This window comes from Oncorhynchus mykiss, chromosome 16 (assembly GCF_013265735.2).
Source record: "Oncorhynchus mykiss isolate Arlee chromosome 16, USDA_OmykA_1.1, whole genome shotgun sequence".
In the NCBI taxonomy this organism is placed as follows: Eukaryota; Metazoa; Chordata; class Actinopteri; order Salmoniformes; family Salmonidae; genus Oncorhynchus; species Oncorhynchus mykiss.
In genome coordinates, this window is record NC_048580.1 from 39,866,008 (window position 1) to 39,887,774 (window position 21,767).

General features: G+C 41.3%; 1 protein-coding gene across 23 annotated transcripts in view; it reads left to right on the forward strand.

Annotated features, from left to right (window-relative positions):
• The first annotated feature begins 387 nt into the window (after positions 1 to 387).
• The window catches only part of huwe1 (HECT, UBA and WWE domain containing E3 ubiquitin protein ligase 1), a 76,634-nt gene continuing 55,254 nt past the window's right edge, over positions 388 to 21,767 (forward strand). For 11 of the 23 annotated variants that reach the window (XM_036946835.1, XM_036946856.1, XM_036946848.1 and 8 more), the window contains exons 1-18: positions 388 to 475; positions 1,358 to 1,429; positions 5,125 to 5,174; positions 5,408 to 5,477; positions 5,700 to 5,798; positions 7,488 to 7,694; positions 8,174 to 8,326; positions 8,622 to 8,684; positions 8,840 to 8,917; positions 9,052 to 9,099; positions 9,360 to 9,528; positions 9,831 to 9,931; positions 11,934 to 12,084; positions 12,324 to 12,451; positions 13,101 to 13,241; positions 14,749 to 14,869; positions 17,703 to 17,810; positions 17,982 to 18,083. In XM_036946835.1, the coding sequence (XP_036802730.1) occupies positions 5,433 to 5,477; positions 5,700 to 5,798; positions 7,488 to 7,694; positions 8,174 to 8,326; positions 8,622 to 8,684; positions 8,840 to 8,917; positions 9,052 to 9,099; positions 9,360 to 9,528; positions 9,831 to 9,931; positions 11,934 to 12,084; positions 12,324 to 12,451; positions 13,101 to 13,241; positions 14,749 to 14,869; positions 17,703 to 17,810; positions 17,982 to 18,083 (1,714 nt within the window). In that variant the 5' untranslated portion in view covers positions 388 to 475; positions 1,358 to 1,429; positions 5,125 to 5,174; positions 5,408 to 5,432. Of the gene's footprint in view, positions 476 to 1,357; positions 1,430 to 2,329; positions 2,584 to 2,653; positions 2,752 to 4,110; positions 4,666 to 5,124; positions 5,175 to 5,407; positions 5,478 to 5,699; positions 5,799 to 7,487; positions 7,695 to 8,173; positions 8,327 to 8,621; positions 8,685 to 8,839; positions 8,918 to 9,051; positions 9,100 to 9,359; positions 9,529 to 9,830; positions 9,932 to 11,933; positions 12,085 to 12,323; positions 12,452 to 13,100; positions 13,242 to 14,748; positions 14,870 to 17,702; positions 17,811 to 17,981; positions 18,084 to 21,767 lie in introns of those variants that run through there. The other 12 variants (XM_036946842.1, XM_036946854.1, XM_036946841.1 and 9 more) reach the window with 6 other exon arrangements.

Genomic DNA, 21,767 nt, shown 5'->3' on the forward strand with positions numbered 1-21,767 from the left:
TGCTCTGCATCCAGAGGTGCTGCTTTGTGACTGCCTCAAAGTGTGTGAGTCAAGATGGGCAATAAAGTAACTGTTCAAGTATATATTCTATTCCAAAGAGCTATTCAAGATTATTCAATAGTTTGATATACTACATCAGCTATGACCATCAGAGTAATCTCCCACATACAGTAGTATGTGGAATGCACTGAACATGCATAGATAGATCATTTTGTAGTGTTTGTATTGAAAGAAGGAAGAGACAAGAAAATTAGGGGTTTCTATCTCTGCTTGCTTGATCCCGTTCAATGTTTGCATACTGAAATGTCCATTCAAAAAAAATCAAAATAATATTTTCCAGCAGCTTCATTTGACGGGCACGGGGAGTGACTCGCCAGAAGGCTGACATAGGAAGCACCGTTATCGCGAGATTCAAATCCACCCAGCTCGCTGGACGCTAGTGCAAGATGGAGAAATGAAATGTACACGCATCTCGGTAAGCAACTCTATGCACATCTGCGTTAACATTGAGCAAAAGCATGATGAATTGTTTAAATGAGGAGTTTAGTGATAGTGTTGATGTATTTGATAGTGCTAAGCAGGGGTCTGAATTGCGCGTCGTTTTAGGATAAAGTACGGACATTCTGCTGTGTGAACCGCCATTTTTAATTTAACCACGGACTGAAAGAGCATTGTGGTGCGCTGTGCACGCGCGAAACGCATACCGGCACACATACACACACCCTGCTGCAGCTTGCGTTCTGTGAAAAGCTAGCTACATGTTTCCTGAATTTTCTGCTGTTTGGGGTAAAGGCATTTGCAAAGAGGCAGATTCCCTTTGCTTTGAAAATGACATTGAGCTCGTCGAGATTGCGGATGAAAGTTTACCAAGAAACACACACCCATGTGAAAAAGAGACCAGCTGCTAGTTCTGGACATGACTTGCCGGTACTTTGATTGGCAGGTCCTTTGACTGTGCGCGAGAGGTCGTTTGTTTCATGAGCGGAACAGCGAGCCCACGCGAATTTATTACGAGGAGTTCATTGATTTAGGCCAAATCTTCTCATTGTGAAGTAAAATTATGTATTGTTGACATTGTGTTACTAATCAGTATCATTTTGAATTGTCCATGTTTTATTAATATGCCCAGTTTTTTTTCTCATGAGACTTTAGATTTATATTAATCCAATTTCACAATCTGCCCAATATTCCATTTGCAACCTATGAATGTAATCTCATACCATTCATCCTCATTGAATCAATAGGCCTACCATTCAATCTTAGTTCTTGTTTGTTCATCTATAGGTTTGGAATGTCCCCCCCAGGACCCCAGCTGTCCAATCCTCCATTTTAGATGTGCTTGTTTTTATGCTTTCAGATTGTTTTAGGAGACCACACAAAACTATGCTGAGGAGGAGGAAATGGAGCTAGTGAACCGAAGCAGTTTCTGGTATTTACAAATTAGTAGTAGTATTGTGAACTACTACCATTTACAATTATTATTAAACTCTTCTGACGATTGTTATAATTGTATTATTATCATATTTATTTAACACTAAGAATTAGTGTCCCTTGAGAGCATTCATATTCTTACATGTTTCATTTGACTATGGATTGTAACTAAAAGCCTTTTGGTTTGGGTGTCAGAAAGACATTGAAAAGCAATGTTGTCTGATTGATGTCTATGTGGAACACTGTTCTAGAGACCAACGTTTGTCTTCTGAAATCCTCCCGTCAAATAATGTGGTTATCCTTTTTGCTGCAGGGTTTCTGAGATGGGTTCTAATGATGTAATTGCATAGGTAAATAGAAGAGAGAAAAAATAGTTCATTGTATTAATCTAATAAATGTTACTAAATTGTAGATGTATACATACAGATGGTATTTCCTGTCAAAATGCCAAAAGTAAGTTTGCTCACCTGCTGATGTTTTGTAGCTTCAGCTTATTCAGAAGCTAACATTACCCTAGTACTAGTAGTTAAAGGGTGGATGTATGATAGGATGAACGAATGGTGACTTGATAATAATTGGACATTTTGGTTGTTGAGATCTTCCACTTGCTGATAGGAGCTAGATAAAAGGTGCATGACAGTAACTTCCTCTGGAAAATCTAAATGGATCTATTAAAAATAATAATCTCCACCCCATGACATATTTATACTGAGTTACACACAGGTTTCGAATATTGACCGTTTCTGTAGTGACGATACAATTTAATCAAAATACAGCCGACTTTTACACAGAAATATGAACATATTTCAGCGGGAGGGAGAAATGAACGCCCCTCTTCTATCACAGGTAGCTACGTAAATTTGCCCAACGAAAACTCTGAAATACACCACGAACTCGCTCTGTCACGTTAGGCCCGTATGGGGGAATGATTCAGCGAGATATACGTTTCGGCTAGCTAACCAAGAGGCTAGCCAGCGCGTGTGCGGTAAAGTGCGAGCATCTTTTTATACGCCTCACGCATATTGGACGAGGTATAGTCGACTATAATGCTCGCATTAATCTTTGAATAAAACAGATTACTTCGCGGCTGGTCGGGTCTGACTGTTGCCAGCTAGCGTGTTGTGTTTACGGAATGTGTACATTTGCGAATTGGTAAGGATGCAGGGGAGGAGAGTAAGGGCTTCTGGTGAGGCCTGCAGCTGGGCACTAGATTTGACAACAGCGTGTTCAACCGTTTGAGGAATGGGGAAAATACTCGCGGTAGTGGTGGTTGAATCTCTTGTCTTTACCAGGCTAGCCAACGTATAGCTATTTTAGTTTGTAAGTTTACCACGCACTTCGTAAGATACGTCTATTGTTGTTTTATATTGCCTCTAATCATTGACTGTTTTGTTTTGACATCATAAAAAGCTATATTGGTTGAACTAGCTAGCTAACGTTAGCCAGTTATCCCTGTCGGACAGTTAGCTGGCTAAAATTAGGTGCTTGGGCCAAGTGGCTAACTAGCTGCTAGCGAACCTCCCAACCGGACATTTTGGTTTACCGAGAATTTACTTGTTTTCTTTCGATGAGGTATGAAATACATATGTAGGACTAAAGTTTAGCTAAGTACCTAACTTGTCAGCGAAATTGTGTGTTCTTCTCATTAGCCGCGTTAGCTAGGGAACTCCCGGTTTTTTAGCTAGTCAACAAACGTCAGCTAACTAAATTGCTAACGTTACTATACACCAAGTAGTTAACGTTATGTTATTTCCTTACCGCAGTAACGTTAGCTAGCTAACAGTTGCCTCACTAGCATTCGGTTGATTCCACTGTTTTACTTTGTATGTTTATTTGCTATCGTCAATTTTGTTTGGAATAGCAATCATGTTTGTCTGATGTTCGGCTAGATTCTAGATTGCTAGCTAATTTTGTTACGTTGAGTCTGACCCTTAGCATGGTGGACATTCATTAGCTACCATTTCAATGCAAACATTTTCATGCTTTTGAAACACTTTCCCTGACAGGTTTAGTACATTAAACTGGAACATATTTTTGACTCGTTCTGTGTTGGAATCTTTCAGCTATGTAGTTATATTGTAATGTAAATTAATATAGCTAATACACTCTTGTTCATCAAAAGAATGTAACAGCATTATCAGTAAAGTTTTCAAATGTTTTGAACCAGCTGCATAAGGCCCCTGAAATCCATTCAATTGCACAGTAGCAGACAGCCATAGTCTTTCTGATTGTCTGGGGTTTGTTGTGCTCTGATAACACCCTAAACGGTTTGGTTCGCTTCACTCGCGTTTTCACACAGTCCTCTTTTAAAATAATCAATCTCAGTCCTCAAGGTGAACTCCGGAGGTTAAAAAAAGAACTAAATTATTTGTATTCACACAGCCCTTGTCTTTGAATGGGTCTCAACTCTTTTGCCAGTACACTTCACCTATTTTGTGGTCCAAGTCCTTTGCATTCACATTGCTAAGTTTTGAAAGGAACCAAGATCTTTTTCCAAGATAAACTCAACCCAGATTGCATTTTTAGAAAGTGCAGGACAAGCCATTCCATCAGAACGTGTTATCGGACAACTAGATGTACCTACTTACATTTTGGAAACGAATAGATTGCATTTAAAGAATGAGATGACATTGTAATCAGAAGATAATATTAACATGTAAAATAATAAATGGCAGAGTAACTTCAGATTAAATAATGCTTTAATTGAAAATTGTACACCCAATTTAGGCTACAGCCCCTTTTAAGAGCTAGTATTGATTTTGTACCTTATGTTTATTATTCACACCAAATATGTTTTCTTCTCACACCATTCAAACCCCACAATGGAATAAAAAGGCTTATGAAGCTCTTAGCCTATAGCTCACGTATTTAAATGAAATCTGAACCAAGAACTCTACACGTTTAGAAATGTTTGTGCATGCATGACAATAGCTAATCAATATCCCAAAAGTTGTTTTCTTCTGCAAACCTGCATCTCATCTTCTCTCTTTTGTGGCACAAATATGAGGGGATATGGTAAGGGAAATAGTGTTGCAGTAGTCTAGTATGTGGTCTGGGAATAATAACAAGCAAACCTGGGGAGCTTTGTCTTCACATTTGCCCTAAAAAGGGAACCGGACCCTAGACTTCAAGCGAACCGAACTATGACCACCTCTCGAGATGGTCTAGGTTCGCTCCTGGTGCTCTTTTGAGGGGTCGGCGTTCCTTTTGGAGTGTTCACACTGCACAAAAAATGTAAGCGAACCTTACTGAGTTAACAGAAATTTGCTGAAAGGGACCAACAAACACCCTTAGAGAGAGTGTGAAAATGACTCCTGTTTGATATGTTGCTCAGTGACATATACAATTTTCCTCAATATTCTATTGATTGGATCTGCTTGGGTAACTGTCACCTCACCTTTTTGGCCTATACGTTTGAACCCACATTTAGCTTTCTTTGTCAAAGCTGTATTCGGACTGTTACCTAATTGGGTATAGGCTACCCGATTGGAGTCTGCACCACTGAGCAAATTGATTTTGTCTAGTTAGTCCCTCTGTGGCTATTCTTTTTTTGAATTGTGTTGGACGAGAGACCCTTTTTCATCGGAGGAATGATTTCTTATTGTCTAACCATAACTAACACATTTTGACAAGTGTTTGAAACTATTCTCACTTCATGTTTACGTAATGTTAATGACTATTTTCTAATTTCAGGAATTGTGAATGAAACATGATGTTAAGTGGGTATTGCCAAATTACTTACTGTAAGTGTGACTTTTACATTTCTCTTGAACACACATTGCATATATTTGAATATAATTCACAAGTTCCATTTCAGTCTAAAATCCAGCATGCAAACTATGTCCCTGCTAATTTTGTTACTGTACTTGATGTAGCCTAACTGTGCGACATGTAGTAGCAAGCAGCAGATTCCATACATACACATTCATTGTTTCCTTACAGGCTGCATGCTAATCTATCCTACTGTTCCCAACAGGAGCATCAGATAGAAACTAGCGACAATGAAGGTCGACAGAAGCAAGTTAAAGAAAACCCCAACAGAAGCTGTGAGTATGCGTAATAATGTTGGCTCTGACTGTCTGTAATTCCTCTTTGACCCCCCCACTGTACATGTCCTGAACAGCCTTCTCGCCTTTTTCGCTCTCTCTCCCCCACCACCCTCCAATCTTCCCTCCACTATCCGCCCCCTCCCTACACCACTCTCTAATCCCCCCTCTCTCGCGCACTCTCTCTACCACCCTCCAACCTTCTCTCTCCCTTTCTCACAGCCTGCGGACTGCAGGACGCTCATAGAGAAGCTCAAGGGATGCAGCGACGAGCAACTACTGCTGGAGCTGCAGCACATCAAGACCTGGAATATTGGCAAGGTGAGCAGGAGGGAAATATCTGTGGGAGGAAGAGAAACTTAGTCAATTATTTAATGTCCTCTGGGTGACGTTCATTATCTTTGTATTAGATGACATTATCATAGAGGCAAAGATAAATATCTTGTTAATCTACCCATCGTGTCCGATTTAAAATTTTAAAAAAAATAATAAATAAATAAATAAAATAAAAAATGCTTTACAGCGGAAGCACCACATATGATTATGTTAGGTCATAGCCAAGTCGAAAACACAGCCATTTTTCCAGCCAAAGATAACCTTTGATGATCTTCATCAGATGAAACTCATAGGACATCATGTTACACAATACATGTATGTTTTGTTCCATAATGTGGATATTTATATCCAAAAATCTCAGTTTACATTGGCGCCTTACGTGCAGTAATGTTTTGGTTCCAAAACATTCAGTGATTTTGCAGAAATACTCATAATAAAAATTGATTAAATATACAACTGTTATTCACAGAATTAAAGAGACTTCTCCTTAATGCAACCGCTGTGTCATTTATTTATTTATTTATTTTTACGGAAAAAGCATAATCTGAGAATGGCACTCAGAACCCAAAACAACCAGAGGAATATCCGCCATTTTGGAGTCAACAAAGTTAGAAACAACACCATAAATATTCACTTATCTTTGATGATCTTCATCAGAAGGCACTCCCAGGAATCCCAGGTCGACAATAAATGACTGATTTGTTCCATGAAGTCCGTCATTGATGTCCAAATAGCCACTTGTTGTTAGCGTGTTCAGCCCAGTAATCCATCTTCATGAGGCGCAGGCACTTCATCCAGACAAAAACTCGAAAAGTTCCATTACATTCCTTTAGAAACATGTCAAACAATGTATGAAATCAATCTTTAGGATGTTTTTAACATAAAACGTCAATAATATTCCAACCAGAGAATTCCTTTGTCTTCAGAAAAGCACTGGAACGAGAGGTAACTCTGTCGGGAGCGCGCGTCATGAGACCAAGGCACTCTGCCAGACCACTGACTCAGAGGTCTCATGAGCCCATCCTTTATAGTAGAATCCTCATTCAAGTTTCTAAAGACGGTTGACATCTAGTGGAAGCCGTAGGAAGTGCAACTTTATCCATATCTCAATGTGTATTCGGTAGGCCAAGCTTTGAAAAATTACAAACCTTAGATGTCCCACTTCCTGGTTGGATTTCTCTCAGGTTTTTGCCTGCCATATGAGTTATGTTATACTCACAGACATCATTCAAACAGTTTTATAAACTTGAGTGTTTTCGATCCAATACTAATAATAATATGCATATATTAGCATCTGGGACAGAGTAGGAGGCAGTTCACTCTGGGCAAGCTATTCATCCAAAAGTGAAAATGCTGCCCCGTATCCCAAAAAGGTTAACCGACATTTCCCAGATTTTGGGGTCACCAGGGACCTATTATTCACCTGGGCTGCGCACAGCAGGGCACAATATTGTGATTTTCCAATGTGAATATATGATGTAGTACAACATTTCCTCTAATGTAAAATAAGGAATCATGTCCACTATATTCATAACAATTCTATCAGCAGCGTTCCACAACATTTGTCTGCGGAACGTGGCCTTGGTGTTTAACGCTCTATCAGCAGAACGTGGCCTCTATCTAAAGTGACCCCCAAAGTCCTTAACGGCCTCTCTTGTCTTCCCAACCCTTCAGTGTGAGCTTTACCATTGGGTTGACCTGCTGGACCGTTTTGATGGGATCCTGTGTGATGCGGGCCAGACGGTGGAGAACATGTCGTGGTTGCTGGTCTGTGACCGGCCGGACAACGGGCAGCTCAAAGCCTTACTGCTGGCCGTGCTCAACTTCACAGCCCTGCTCATTGAGTACAGCTTCTCCAGGCACCTCTACAGCTCCATAGAGGTAGGACCACTCTCCAGTTAACACGACCAGGGTCATGTTCAGTAGGGCATGCTGAAATGTAAACTGTAGACAACTTCTTATTTGACAAGTTCAGATAGTTTAGGGCTACCTCCCTTGACTACGCACTGTTTCCCCTCCCACTGAATGGGTAAAGTAGACCTCCCTGCCTAGCTCTGTTGGGATCCCCCTGCCTAAGAGTGACATTTTTTTTTTTTTTTGCTTGAGGGTCTACTCTAGATGTTGCTTTTAGTGCCTTTGGAAAATGATATAGAAGACTCATTGCAATAACTTATCCTCAGTAAATAAAGGTTAAGTGAATAAATTATCCTCTCTGGGTGATGCACCTGTCACAAACCACGATGAAATGAGCCAATCAGCCTCTCACCTTATTAACTCTCTGTTTCTCCCCCCCTCGCTCGCTCGCCCCCCTTGCTCTTTTTTGCTCTTTCTTTCGCTCTTGATCTCGCTCTCCCTCTCAGCACTTGACCACCCTGTTAGCATCATGTGACATGCAGGTTGTTCTGTCTGTGCTGAACCTCCTCTACGTGTTCAGTAAACGCTCCAACTACATCACCAGACTGGGCTCTGACAAGAGGACCCCTCTGCTGGCACGCCTACAACATCTGGCTGAGGTACGGGTGTCAGAATTAAACAAACATGTTTATTAGGATCTCTTTTAGCCCGACGGGCTGATGGTACTCTATGGGTGTTGTGGGTAGGCCATTGTCAATGTGTGTTTTAAATGCTTTTTAAATTGGATTGAAGGAGTGCCTTAGCCTTTTCTAGTTTGCGTTCAGTTTTACTGTTGCCAGCCATAGCCTATGTTCTATTTAAAAACCAACTACCAATGTATGTGCCCTGCCTTGATATGTAGACTATAAAGTTGTATGAGTTGCTGTTCTGATGTCTGTGATGTTCCCTGTGTAGAGCTGGGGAGGAAAAGAGAATGGCTTCGGTCTGGCAGAGTGCTGCAGGGACCTGGCTATGACGGTGAGCGTCACACTTTGTCATTGTCACAATCTATAAAAGCTTGCTGTCTCCACACAATTGGCTAATTTGCTTTGTAGTGATTACATTTTTCTTTGACTTGTAATCCCTACCCCCAACCTCACCCCTCTCCTCTCTCTTGGCATCACTCTGAGCAGAAGTACCCTCCCAGTGCCACCACACTGCACTTTGAGTTCTATGCTGAACCTGGCCTCGAGGTCAAAGTGGAGAGGAAGGTAAAGACGGACACCTTTCCTAACCAGAAAAAAAATATTAGTGTGCAACTAATGTGTGTCCCTGGTCTTGTTAGGCTATGTCTTGTTATGAGTGGATTGATTGACCATTTGTGAACTTTCTCTCCCGGCAACAGACCAGTAGTAACACACTACACTACATTCACATCGAACAGCTCGACAAGGTAAGGGACAAATATTGTCTATTTTCTCAGAGCATTTAATGAATTTAACCAAAGATTGCGAGGACTAGTCTATTGTACCCTTTTAATTGTTTTGGGACTAAGTCCACCAGGAATGTGTTTATTCCTGATTATGAATTCCTGCTTTTCTGAGATTTATTGTACATTCATATCATTGAAACTGACCTATTACCCCAGCAAAAATTTGGATTTCTGATTTTCTATCTTGTCCTGCTCACCCAACCTCCCTGTGGTGTTTCCAGATCTCTGAGAGTCCCAGTGAGATCATGGAGTCTCTGACGGTGATGTACAACATCCCTAAAGACAAGCAGACCCTGCTGTTCACGCACATCAGACTGGCCCACGGCTTCTCCAACCACAAGAAGAGACTACAAGCTGTACAGGCCAGGCTCCACGCCATCTCTATCCTGGGTAAGCGTGTTTATTTCACCCGGATCACGTACAATGTACCAGATTGGAGCTACATGGCCAATTCTCATCTGCAGTCCTGTTATTGAGTTACCGGCTCAATATAATTCAACAGTTTCCACCACCTTGTTCAGTGCCAAATAGGCCCATCAGTACTCGTGTCTGAGTGTTCCTGATGTTTGCTGGTGTCTGTGTTGTAGCTGCGGATCAATGAAGCCAATACTTTTCATCATGCATTTCATGTCAATGATTCCTTTGAAATATCTTCGCTAACTTAATTGTTATGGCGGTCTCGTTTTCCCCAGTGTACTCCAATGCACTCCAGGAGTCTGCCAACAGTATTCTCTACAACGGCTTGATAGAGGAGCTGGTGGACGTGCTACAGATTACAGACAAACAGCTTGTGGTAAGATGCACCTTTTTGTCTCTCTCCCCTTCTCTCTCTCCCCTTGTGTCCGCTGTACTACTGTCACAATACCGTAGTAGGTGTGAAATTGGAGCCCGATATTGTGACTGCAATCATGTCGCGTGTGTACGATGTTCCCATGACTGGTCGATGTTGTTGGTTCAGTATTTATGTAATTTATAGAAGATTGTGATGTTGACAATTAACAATATGATGTTTATAGTTGTACTATAATGTGTAGTACATTTTTGGCCAATGATTTTGAATGAAATTTTATAATACCATCACTATTGTCTCGGCGTTGTATACGTCCCTGAAGAGTTTCCCCAGTCATAAAACAGAGTAAATGTGATTTGAGTGGGAGCCCTGAATGGTATACAGTGGGGGATAAATGTATTTAGTCAGCCACAAATTGTGCAAGTTCTCCCACTTAGACAGATGAGAGAGACCTGTAATTTTCATCATAGGTACACTTCAACTATGACAGACAAATTGAGGGGGAAAAATAAAAAAAATTACATTGTAGGATTTTTAATGAATTTATTAGCAAATTATGGTGGAAAATAAGTATTTGGTCACCTACAAACAAGCAAGATTTCTGGCTCTCACAGACCTGTAACTTCTTATTTTAGAGGCTCCTCTGTCCTCCACTCGTTACCTATATTAATGGCACCTGTTTGAACTTGTTATCAGTATAAAAGACACCTGTCCACAACCTCAAACAGTCACACTCCAAACTCCACTATGGCCAAGACCAAAGAGCTGTCAAAGGACACCAGAAACAAAATTGTAGACCTGCACCAGGCTGGGAAGACTGAATCTGCAATAGGTAAGCAGCTTGGTTTGAAGAAATCAACTGTGGGAGCAATTATTAGGAAATGGAAGACATACAAGACCACTGATAATCTCCCTCGATCTGGGGCTCCACGCAAGATCTCACCCGTGGGGTCAAAATGATCACAAGAACGGTGAGCAAAAATCCCAGAACCACACGGGGGGACCTAGTGAATGACCTGCAGAGAGCTGGGACCAGAGTAACAAAGCCTACCATCAGTAACACACTACGCCGCCAGGGTCTCAAATCCTGCAGTGCCAGACATGTCCCCCTGCTTAAGCCAGTACATGTCCAGGCCCGTCTGAAGCTTGCTAGAGAGCATTGGATGATGCAGACGAAGATTGGGAGAATGTCATATGGTCAGATGAAACCAAAATATAACTTTTTGGTAAAAACTCAACTCGTCGTGTTTGGAGGACAAAGAATGCTGAGTTGCATCCGAAGAACACCATACCTACTGTGAAGCATGGGGGTGGAAATATCATGCTTTGGGGCTGTTTTTCTGCAAAGGGGCCAGGACGACTGATCCGTGTAAAGGAAAGAATGAATGGGGCCATGTATCGTGAGATTTTGAGTGAAAACCTCCTTCCATCAGCAAGGGCATTGAAGATGAAACCTGGCTGTGTCTGTCAGCATGACAATGATTCCAAACACACAGCCCGGGCAACGAAGGAGTGGCTTCGTAAGAAGCATTTCAAGGTCCTGGAGTGGCCTAGTCAGTCTCCAGGTCTCAACCCCATAGAAAATCTTTGGAGGGAGTTGAAAGTCTGTGTTGCCCAGCAACAGCCCCAAAACATCACTGCTCTAGAGGAGATCTGCATGGAGGAATGGGCCAAAATACCAGCAACAGTGTGTGAAAACCTTGTGAAGACTTACAGAAAACGTTTGACCTCTGTCATTACCAACAAAGGGTATACAACAAAGTATTGAGAAACTTTTGTTATTGACCAAATACTTATTTTCCACCATAATTTGCAAATAAATTCATTAAAAATCCTACAATGTGATTTTCTGGATTTTTTTCCCCCTCATTTTGTCTGTCATAGTTGAAGTGTACCTATGATGAAAATTACAGGCCTCATCTTTTTAAGTGGGAGAACTTGCACAATTGGTGGCTGACTAAATACTTTACCCCACTGAATGTAGAGTCCTCCTGTCTCTCAACAGGACATAAAGGCAGCGTCTTTACGCACCTTAACGTCCATTGTGCACCTTGAGAGGACACCCAAGCTGTCCAACATCATCGACTGCACCGGCACAGCCTCTTACCACGGCTTCCTGCCTGTACTGGTGCGCAACTGCATACAGGCCATGATCGGTGAGTCACAGACATACTGTGAAATGTCTACTTTAGTTTTTTCTAGACCGTTCTGAAAGGAGATGCCAATACAGTTCTAGAGGAGATGTAGAATTAAGGTCATAGGTAGGGTGGGATTCTATCCTTAGCCAATTTAGGTGACGTGTGTTTGGGAGTTTCACCCTGCTCCTATTCTTGGCTTCACTGTTCAGGTGGAAGCAAGTCCCCTCTGTAACCTGTTGTTGTGGTTGTCTCCTCAGACCCTCTGATGGAGCCGTACCCGCACCAGTTTGCCACGGCGCTGTTCTCCTTCCTCTACCACCTGGCTAGTTACGATGCTGGGGGGGAGGCCCTGGTCTCCTGTGGGATGATGGAAGCCCTGCTCAAGGTAAAAATATATATTTGTCACATATACAACATATGCGCCCAATACAACCTTACATTGAAATGCTTACTTACAAGCCCTTAACCAAAAGTTACAAATAATTAAACAGCAGGAGTAAAATAACAATAGCGAGGCTATATACAGGGGGTACAGAGTCGATGTGTGGGGGCACCAGTTAGTCGAGGTAATATGCACATGTAGGTAGAGTTATTAAAGTGATATGTTTAGATAATGCATAGATAATAACAGTAGCAGCAGTGTAAAAGAGGGGGGGGGGGGGCAATTTACTCACCAAGCAAACTATACATATCATTCTGCTGAGCTGGCCTGGTTTCACCAAGTATGTTTGATGGGCACACATTCTGTGCAGGTGTGTGACATTTTGAAGATCTGTTGATTGGCACCGAATCTATGTCCGGTCCAGCATTCTGAATGGCTCACTCTGCAAAAAGGCTGAGCAGCCCTACATTTTTCCGTCCTTCTTATGTGCCATAGGGACCCCAATTAAGATCACATTTAGCACGCCTTTTAGTGCAGAAGTAGAGGAGCTGAATTGTTTTCTAAAACCAGAATGGGCTTAATCTGGGTCTGGGAATCTGCCCCGTACTGTTTGTATGCACACAGTCTTATCTACTGCCTACTTCTTCCTTAGGTGATCAAGTTCCTGGGGGACGAGCAGGACCAGATCACGTTTGTGACGCGTGCGGTCCGAGTGGTGGACCTCATCACCAATCTGGACATGGCAGCCTTCCAGTCACACACTGGCCTTACCATCTTCATCAGCAGGCTGGAGGTAGGGTAACACACACTAGGGATGGGCATTTGAAATAATTTCACTATTGAAATAATATCCTGAAATATTTCTTGATTTTCAGATAGTTGAAATACATGTTTAAAAATATATATATATATATATGTATGTATGTGTGTGTGTGTATATATATATATATATATATATATATATATATATATATATATATATATATATATGTATGTATGTATGTGTGTGTGTATATATATATATATATATACATATATATATGTATGTATATATATGTATATGTATGTATATATATATATGTATATATATATGTATATGTATGTATGTATATATATATATATATGTATGTATGTATATATATATATATATATGTATATGTGTATATGTATATGTATGTATATATATATATGTATGTATATATATATATATGTATATATATATATATATGTGTGTGTGTGTGTGTGTGTGTGTGTATATATATATATATATATATATATATATATATGTATGTATATATATATATATATATGTATATGTATATATATATTATATATATATATATATGTATATATATATATATGTATATGTATATATATATTATATATATATATGTATTATATATTATATATATGTGTGTGTGAGAGGTGCCGCTCTGCTTGCTTGCAGCAGTGCGGGGATGGGCAGGGACCGGTGTGTTTGACACAGGAGGGGGAGAGTGAGGGTAGCCATACAGACTCGCGCTAGCTAACCTACGGCATCTACACGTTTGTCTATCTATCATCCCATCTGGTAGAGCCGGTCTTGACTGCATCAAATCGATGTAAAGAAGTTAGCTGAGATAGCCAGCTATTTTGCTGTGCTTCTTGCCCTTGTCTACGCCTTTCTGATTAAACAGCCTACCTGATGGTTGCTTGTTGTACCCTACTCCTTCTCTTTTAGCTGACTTAATTCTGTCATTTTAAATTTAATTTTGCCTTGGTTAGAGGTCTTCTATGTTGCTTGCTGCACGTAGAGCAACTGTCTGCTGTCACTTTGATTGGCTGACAATAACAAAGGCATGAACCTGTGAAGGGATACGGTATGTCATTTTATGGGGTGCATTGCGTCGACTATACCCATCCCAAACACACACCGGCCTTAACATCTTTATCAGCAGGGGACGTAGGGACGTATACAAGGCAGGGCATGCTCCTATGCCTATCTGTTGCCCCCAGCAAAAAACACTTATTTTCAATTGACATGTTGCCAGAGGGCTTGGAAGATGCATCTGGGGCCTTTGTGCCCCACCCGGGGAATAATAATTATGTTATATAAATAACCTGGGAAATACTGAGTGGGTGATGCACCTCACTTCCCGGGTCCCTGATGCAGCACTGGGGTCTGGCTACTCAGCTCAGTCACTGCTGAAAACAAACATGTGCCAAACTCGTGTACTCACTTACTCCCTTGCTCTCTCTCTCTCCCTCTTTCTCCTTCCCTCTCACCCCCTTTTTCCCCCAATCATTCTCTCTCGCTGCAGCATGAGGTAGACCTGTCTAGGAAAGAGTGTCCTTTTGTCATCAAGCCAAAGATCCAGAGACCCAACTCCACCGTAGAATCTGAGGACATGGACACGGACATGGACGGCCAGTCAGAAAGCAGTAAGCTCTTTTTTTTTTCTTTCTATTGTTGTCAATAAACTGTTTTTATTTTTGGGTGTAGGCCTACATTTGTTCAGATTATAATAAGGGATCAACATGGCTATGAAACCCTGTGAAAGTAACTGCCCCTTCCGCTGTATATCAAGGTCCTGTCCCCTTATCTTTTGAATGGGCTTGACGATTATATAATAACATTTGTGAAAACGCGGCCATATAAGATGTTTTAACTCTCGTAAGAATGTTTCACATTGACTACACTGAACAAAAATATAAACACACAATGTAAAGTGTTGGTCCCATGTTTCGTGAGCTGGAATAAAAGATCCCAGAAATGTTCCATACTTACAAAAAAGCTTATTTCTCTCAAATTGTGCACAAATTTGTTTACATCCCCAGTTATGGAACATTTCTCCTTTGCCAAGATAATCCATACACCTGAGAGGTATGGCAAATCAAGAAGCTGATTAAACATCATGATCATTACACTGGTGCACCTTGTGTTGGGGTAAATAAAAGGCCACTCTAAAATGTGCAGTTTTGTCACATTACACAATATAGTGCATTCAGAAAATATTCAGACTCCTTGACTTTTTCTACATTTTGTTACTTACAGCCTTATTCTAAAATTGATTAAATCGTTTTTCCCCCCTCATCAATCTACACACAATACCCCATAATGACAATGCAAAAACAGGTTTTTAGAAATTTTTGCACAAAAACTAAACTGAAATCACATTTACATAAGTATTCAGACCTTTTACTCAGTACTTTATTGATGCACCTTTGGCAGTGATTACAGCCTCAAGTCTTCTTGGGTATGATGCTACAAGGTTGGCACACCTCTATTTGGGGAGTTTCTCCCATTCTCTCAAGCTCTGTTAGGTTGGATGGGGAGGGACTGCTGCACAGCTATTTTCAAGTCTCTCCAGAGATGTTCGATTGGTTTCAAGTCCGGGCTGGCTGGGCCACTCAAGGACATTGAGACTTGTCCCGAAGCCACTCCTGTGTTGTCTTGACAGTGTGCTTAGGGTCGTTGTCCTGTTCGGAGGTGAACCTTCGGCCCGGTCTGTAGTCCTGAGTGCTCTGGAGCAGGTTTTCATCAAGGATCTCTTTACAGTGGTGGCCAAATGTTTTGGGAATTACATAAATATGAATTTTTACAGTCTGCTGCCTCGGTTTGTATGATGTCAATTTGCATATACTCCAGAATGTTATGAAGAGTGATCAGATGAATTGCAATTAATTGCAAAGTCCCTCTTTGCCATGCAAATGAGCTGAATCCCCCAAATTTTTTTTTACTGCATTTCAACCCTGCCACAAAAGGATCAGCTGACATTATGTTAGTGATACTCTCGTTAACACAGGTGTGAATGTTGATGAGGACAAGGCTGGAAATCACTCTGTCATGCTGATTGAGTTCGAATAACAGACTGAAAGCTTCGAAAGGAGGTTGGAGCTTGGAATCATTGTTCTTCCTCTGTCATCCATGGTTACCTGCAAGGAAACACGTGCCGTCATCATTGCTTTGCACAAAAAGGGCTTCACAGGCAAGGATATTGCTGCCAGTAAGATTGCACCTAAATCAACCATTTATCGGATCATCAAGAACTTCAAGGAGAGAGGTTCAATTGTTGTGAAGAAGGCTTCAGGGTGCCCAAGACAGTCTAACATGCGCCAGGACCGCCTCCTAAAGTTGATTCAGCTGCAGGATCGGGGCACCACCGGTACAGAGCTTGCTCAGGAATGGCAGCAGGCAGGTGTGAGTGGATCTGCACGCACAGTGAGGCGAAGACTTTTGGAGGATGGCCTTGTGTCAAGAAGGGCAGCAAAGAATCCACTTCTCTCCGGGAAAAACATCAGGGAGAGACTGATATTCTGCAGAAGGTACAGGGATTGGACTGCTGAGGACTGGGGTAAAGTCATTTTCTTTGAATCCCCTTTCTGATTGTTTGGGGCAACTTCTCCCAACCATCCAGGAACAGTTTGGTAATGAACAATGCCTTGTCCAGCATGATGGAGCACCTTGCCATAAGGCAAAAGTGTTAACTTAGTGGCTCGGGGAACAAAACATCAATATTTTGGGTTCATGGCCAGGAAACTCCCCAGACCTTAATCCCATTGAGAACTTGTGGTCAATCCTCAAGAGGCGGGTGGACAAGCAAAAACCCACAAATTCTGACAAACTCCAAGCATTGATTATGCAAGAATGGGCAGCCATCAGTCAGGATGTGGCCCAGAAGTTAATTGACAGCATGCCAGGGTGGATTGCAGAGGTCTTGAAAAAGAAGGGTCAACTCTGCAAATATTGACTCTGCATCAACTTCATGTAATTGTCAATAAAAGCCTTTAACACTTATGAAATGCTTGTAATTATACTTCCGTATTCCATAGTAACATCTGACAAAAAATATATATAGACACTGAAGCTGCTAACTTTGTGGAAACTAATATTTTTGTCTATCTCAAAACTTTTGGCCACGACTGTACTTTGCTCAGTTCATCTTTCCCTCGATCCTGACTAGTCAACTAGTCCCTGCCGCATGATGCTGCTGCCACCATTCTTCACCATCAGTTTCCTCCAGGCGTGATGCTTGTTTCTCATGGTCAGACTCCTTTCTGTGCCTTTTGGCAAACTCCAAGCGGGCTGTCGTGCTACGCGTTGTAGTGTTATGGTTGCCACGACTTTAATGAGCCCCCTAAATTAAAAGTTAAATGGCCTCAATTTACCCACTTCTTCCATGTCTGCATTATGGTTGCTAATATAGGTCCAGAGTTGATGTGTCATGGCTGTTAGCTTTGTGTTGTGGCTGCTAACACTGTGTATTCCTAACAGTGTCAGAAGAGAGGATGGAGAGCAGCCCTGGTCCCTCAACTTCCTCTGGCTCCAGACCTGAGACCGATCCCAGAGGACTCAGCAACACTTCCAGCACGCCCCGTACAGGTACACAGACACACGCCGAGGAACACGCATGCAACACTCGCACAAACACAATCCCTCAGCTTAGGCTATCGCACGCACACTCAAGCACGTACTGGGGAAGGCAAGGCATGCACACACTCCATGTTGACCGTCTCCCACTTTGACCATCTCCCATGGCTTTTCTCCTTACAGGCGTCCAGTGTATTCCCCAGAGGGCCGCTCTGTTGAAGTCAATGTTAAACTTTTTAAAGAAAGCAATCCAGGACCCTGCCTTCTCTGATGGCATCCGCCACGGTGAGTGATCTATGATAACCACGCTCTATAAAATGCATGATCAATGGAGATTCTCTAGACTTAGGCATCCTGCAGCTATTATTAAACTTTTGAAAAGTGATATCCCAAGTATAAATACAGTGAAGTACACACTAAAGGGTAAAAAACAATGGTTTGAGCAAAATAATGTTCTTTTGACAACGACAAACTTCAAGGAGTTGGTCTGATGGAAATCAGTGATGTCATCGGCCTCCCCCTTGCTTGAGACTCAATAGAGAACAAAAGAGCAAAGGTCCATATGATACTTATCATTTTATCTATAAATGGTCTACCACAACAAGTGAAAAATGTTACACATTTTAGGTTTCCTCTGCAAAAGCCATTTGCCCGACGACGCGCTCATGGACAACGAGTCTCATTTCATACAAGCGCATTTGTTTTCCGTATTTCCGCCTCCTCTCCTCGATTACCTTTGACCTTTTTCAAAAGTAGGGAGGACAGAGGAGTGGGCTAAGTCTGAGAATCTACCATGGGCTCAGGAGTGCACACTACACAGAATCTAGCTAGCAAGCTAATCAATCCACAGCTGGTGTTAGCAAAGTGGACAAAGCCTATACAACTACCTCACCAGTCACTTCTATTTCAAGTCCTGTGGTTTGTATTGATATTGAGGAAACCTAGCTAGCTTTTGTTGACTGATAGTCGAGGTAACTAACAACAAAAATATCAAGAATAGTGACAAACCACTCACGTTTGTGAAATAATCAGTCCGCATTAATTGCTGTTTATAGTAAAGTACTCTAGTAGTTCCGTAATGCTTTTCCAAATCCTTAATCCATCCACACTATTTAACTTGGTTAAGCTGCCACATGTGTAAAACCCAGATAGCCTACTAGCCCCAAGTGGAGTTAGTAGCTAATTTGAATATCCAAGTGTGAGCAGATTCCATTGGCTGAGCTGGCAAATCAGCTGTTGACTGGTATACGCCCACACCATTCTGTTTCCTGACAGGCCTAGCAGGGGAACAAAATCCCCTTAACATCCTTAATTATCTTTTCTTTTTTTTTTGGAAGGAAGGAAATGTATTTCATTCAAATTGTAGTCAATTATAGGTCATATTTCTGGAACTCTGGCCAGCTACTTTAAGCTATCTGGGGTAACTGGCCCTATATGATCATTGTAAGTCTTTTGCTTTACACTCTTATCCAGAGTAACTTACAGGAGCAATTAGGGTTCAGTGCCATGGTCAAGGGCACATTGACAGATTTTTCAGCTTGGGGATTTGAACCAGCGACCGGGTTACTGGCTCAACACTCTTAAACGCTAGGCTACCTGCCACCCTTAAGGGTTAAGGGGTTCTAATACTGATAGTAGGAAATGGTGCTTCAACAAATTGAAGTGGAAGACTATTCATAACCATGAAGGCCATATCTGAATACAGTGCTTTCAGAAAGTGGGATTAAAATTGATTGATTTTAGAGAAATAAATAATTAGTTTTATTTTTAACTTTTTATAAACTTATCTTGATTAGATAAATATTTGCACCCCTGAGTCAAAACATTTTTGAAAAACCATTGGCAATGATTACAGCTATGAATCTTTTGGGTTAAGTCTCTAAGAGCTCAGCCAACTCTTTATAAACTTTTGGAAAAAATTTACTTTTTCACAGTAAACTAATTAACTGACTTTCAGTATGCTTATAGGGAAGGGCACTAAACATGTGCGTCACTTACACAAATGACTGATAATTGGCTGAAATAAATTGATATTAAGAAGATTGGGAGTGGTTTTGTTATAGTTCAGTTAAATTTGTGAGATTATTGATCTGCTGCTGAAAAAAATTATGGCTTCTGCTATATCGTGGATCGCGAATGACCTGTCTAGCAGAACAGTGGGTGTTCTTTAATGGAAGTATCTCCAACATAATCCAGGTAGTCGGGCATTCCCCACGGCAGCTGTCTAGGCCTCTTACTTTTTCAAACTTTACTAATGACCTGGCACTGAGTAAAGCCTTTGTCTATGTTTGCTAATGATTCAGCATAATACACGTCAGCTACAACAACAAGTGAAATCACTGTGACGCTTAAAAAAAAGAGCTGCAGTCAGTGTTAGAATGGGTTGCAAGTAATAAGCTAGTCTGAAATATTTAAAAAATCGAAAAGCATTTTATTTGGGACTTCATTCACAAAACCCTAAACCTCAAATAAATCAATGTAATGAATACTGTGGAAGTTGAGGTCCCTAAGCTGCTTGCTGTAACTCTGAATTGTAAAACATATTGATGCAAAGGTAGCTAAGATAAGGATAGGTCTGTCTGTAATAAAGCTCTGCTCTGCTTTCTTGACATCGCTATCAGCAAAAATGGTCCGTCTGGCCCTTGTTTTCTCGCATCTGGATGACTGCCCAGTCCTATGGTGCCACAGAGAGGGACATGGGTAAATTACAGTGGGCCCAGAGCAGAACGGCTGGCCATTAACTGTACACTGAGTGCTAACATCAATAACATGCATGTCAGTCTCTCCTGGCTCAAAGTAGAGGAGAGATTGACTGCGTCACTACTGTGTTGACATGTTGAAGCACTGAGCTGTCTGTTCAAACAACTTGCACACAGCTCAGACAACCATACATGCACCACGAGGCATGCCACCAGGGGTCTCTTCATCGTTCCCAGAACAGTCCAGAACAGAGACTGGGGAAACGCACAGGACTGCACGGAACTCTATTCCACATCAAGTAACTCATGCAAGCAGTAAAAACACCTTATGGAACACCGTGGACTGAAGAGAGACACACAAACACATAATTTTGTGGTCTTACAAATGTTTTTTGTAGATTAGAGTGGTGTAAAAATGTGTTGTACAATGTGCTGTTTTTTTGTTGTTGTGATGTACACTGAATTAATATAAACGCAACATGTAAAGTGTTGGTCCCATGTTTCATGAGCTGAAATAAAAAATCCCAGAAATGTTCTATTCAAAGCTGATTTTGCACAAATGTGCACAAATTTGTTTACATTCGTTAGTGAGCATTACTCCTTAGCCATTATAATCCATCCACCTGACAGGTGTGGCACATCAACAAGCTGATTAAACAGCAGTGTAAATATACAGGTGCACCTTGTGCTCGGGACAATAAAAGGCCACCCTAAAATGTGCACTTTTGTCATACAACGCAATGCCACAGATGTCTCAAGTTTTGAAGGGGCGTGTAGTTGGCATGCTGACTGCAGGAATGTCCACCAGAGCACCAGATTTTATATTTATATCTGTAATAAAGCCCTTTTGTGGGGAGAAACTCTTTCTGATTGGCTGGGCCAAGCTCCCCAGTGGGTGGGTCTGGCCCACCCATGGCTGCACCCCTGCCAAGTAATCTGAAAACCATAGATTAAGGCCTTATTTCAATTGACTGATTTCCTTGTATGAACTGTAACTCAGTAAAATCTTTGAAATTGTTGCGTTTTTATATTTTGTTCAGTATAATTGCCTTAATCTTGTTTGCACCCCAGGAAGAGTAGCTGCTACCTTGCTACACCTGTATGGTAGAATATATATATTTCTTAAAACCCTGTCAAGTTCTTTGTTGATCAATGATAGACAGCCATTTTCATGTCTTGACATATTTACAAGCCCATTTCAGTCAAAACTGTAACGAGGCCTCTTGGGAACATTCAATTATGTATTTTTTTTAAGCAACTCCAGTGTAGA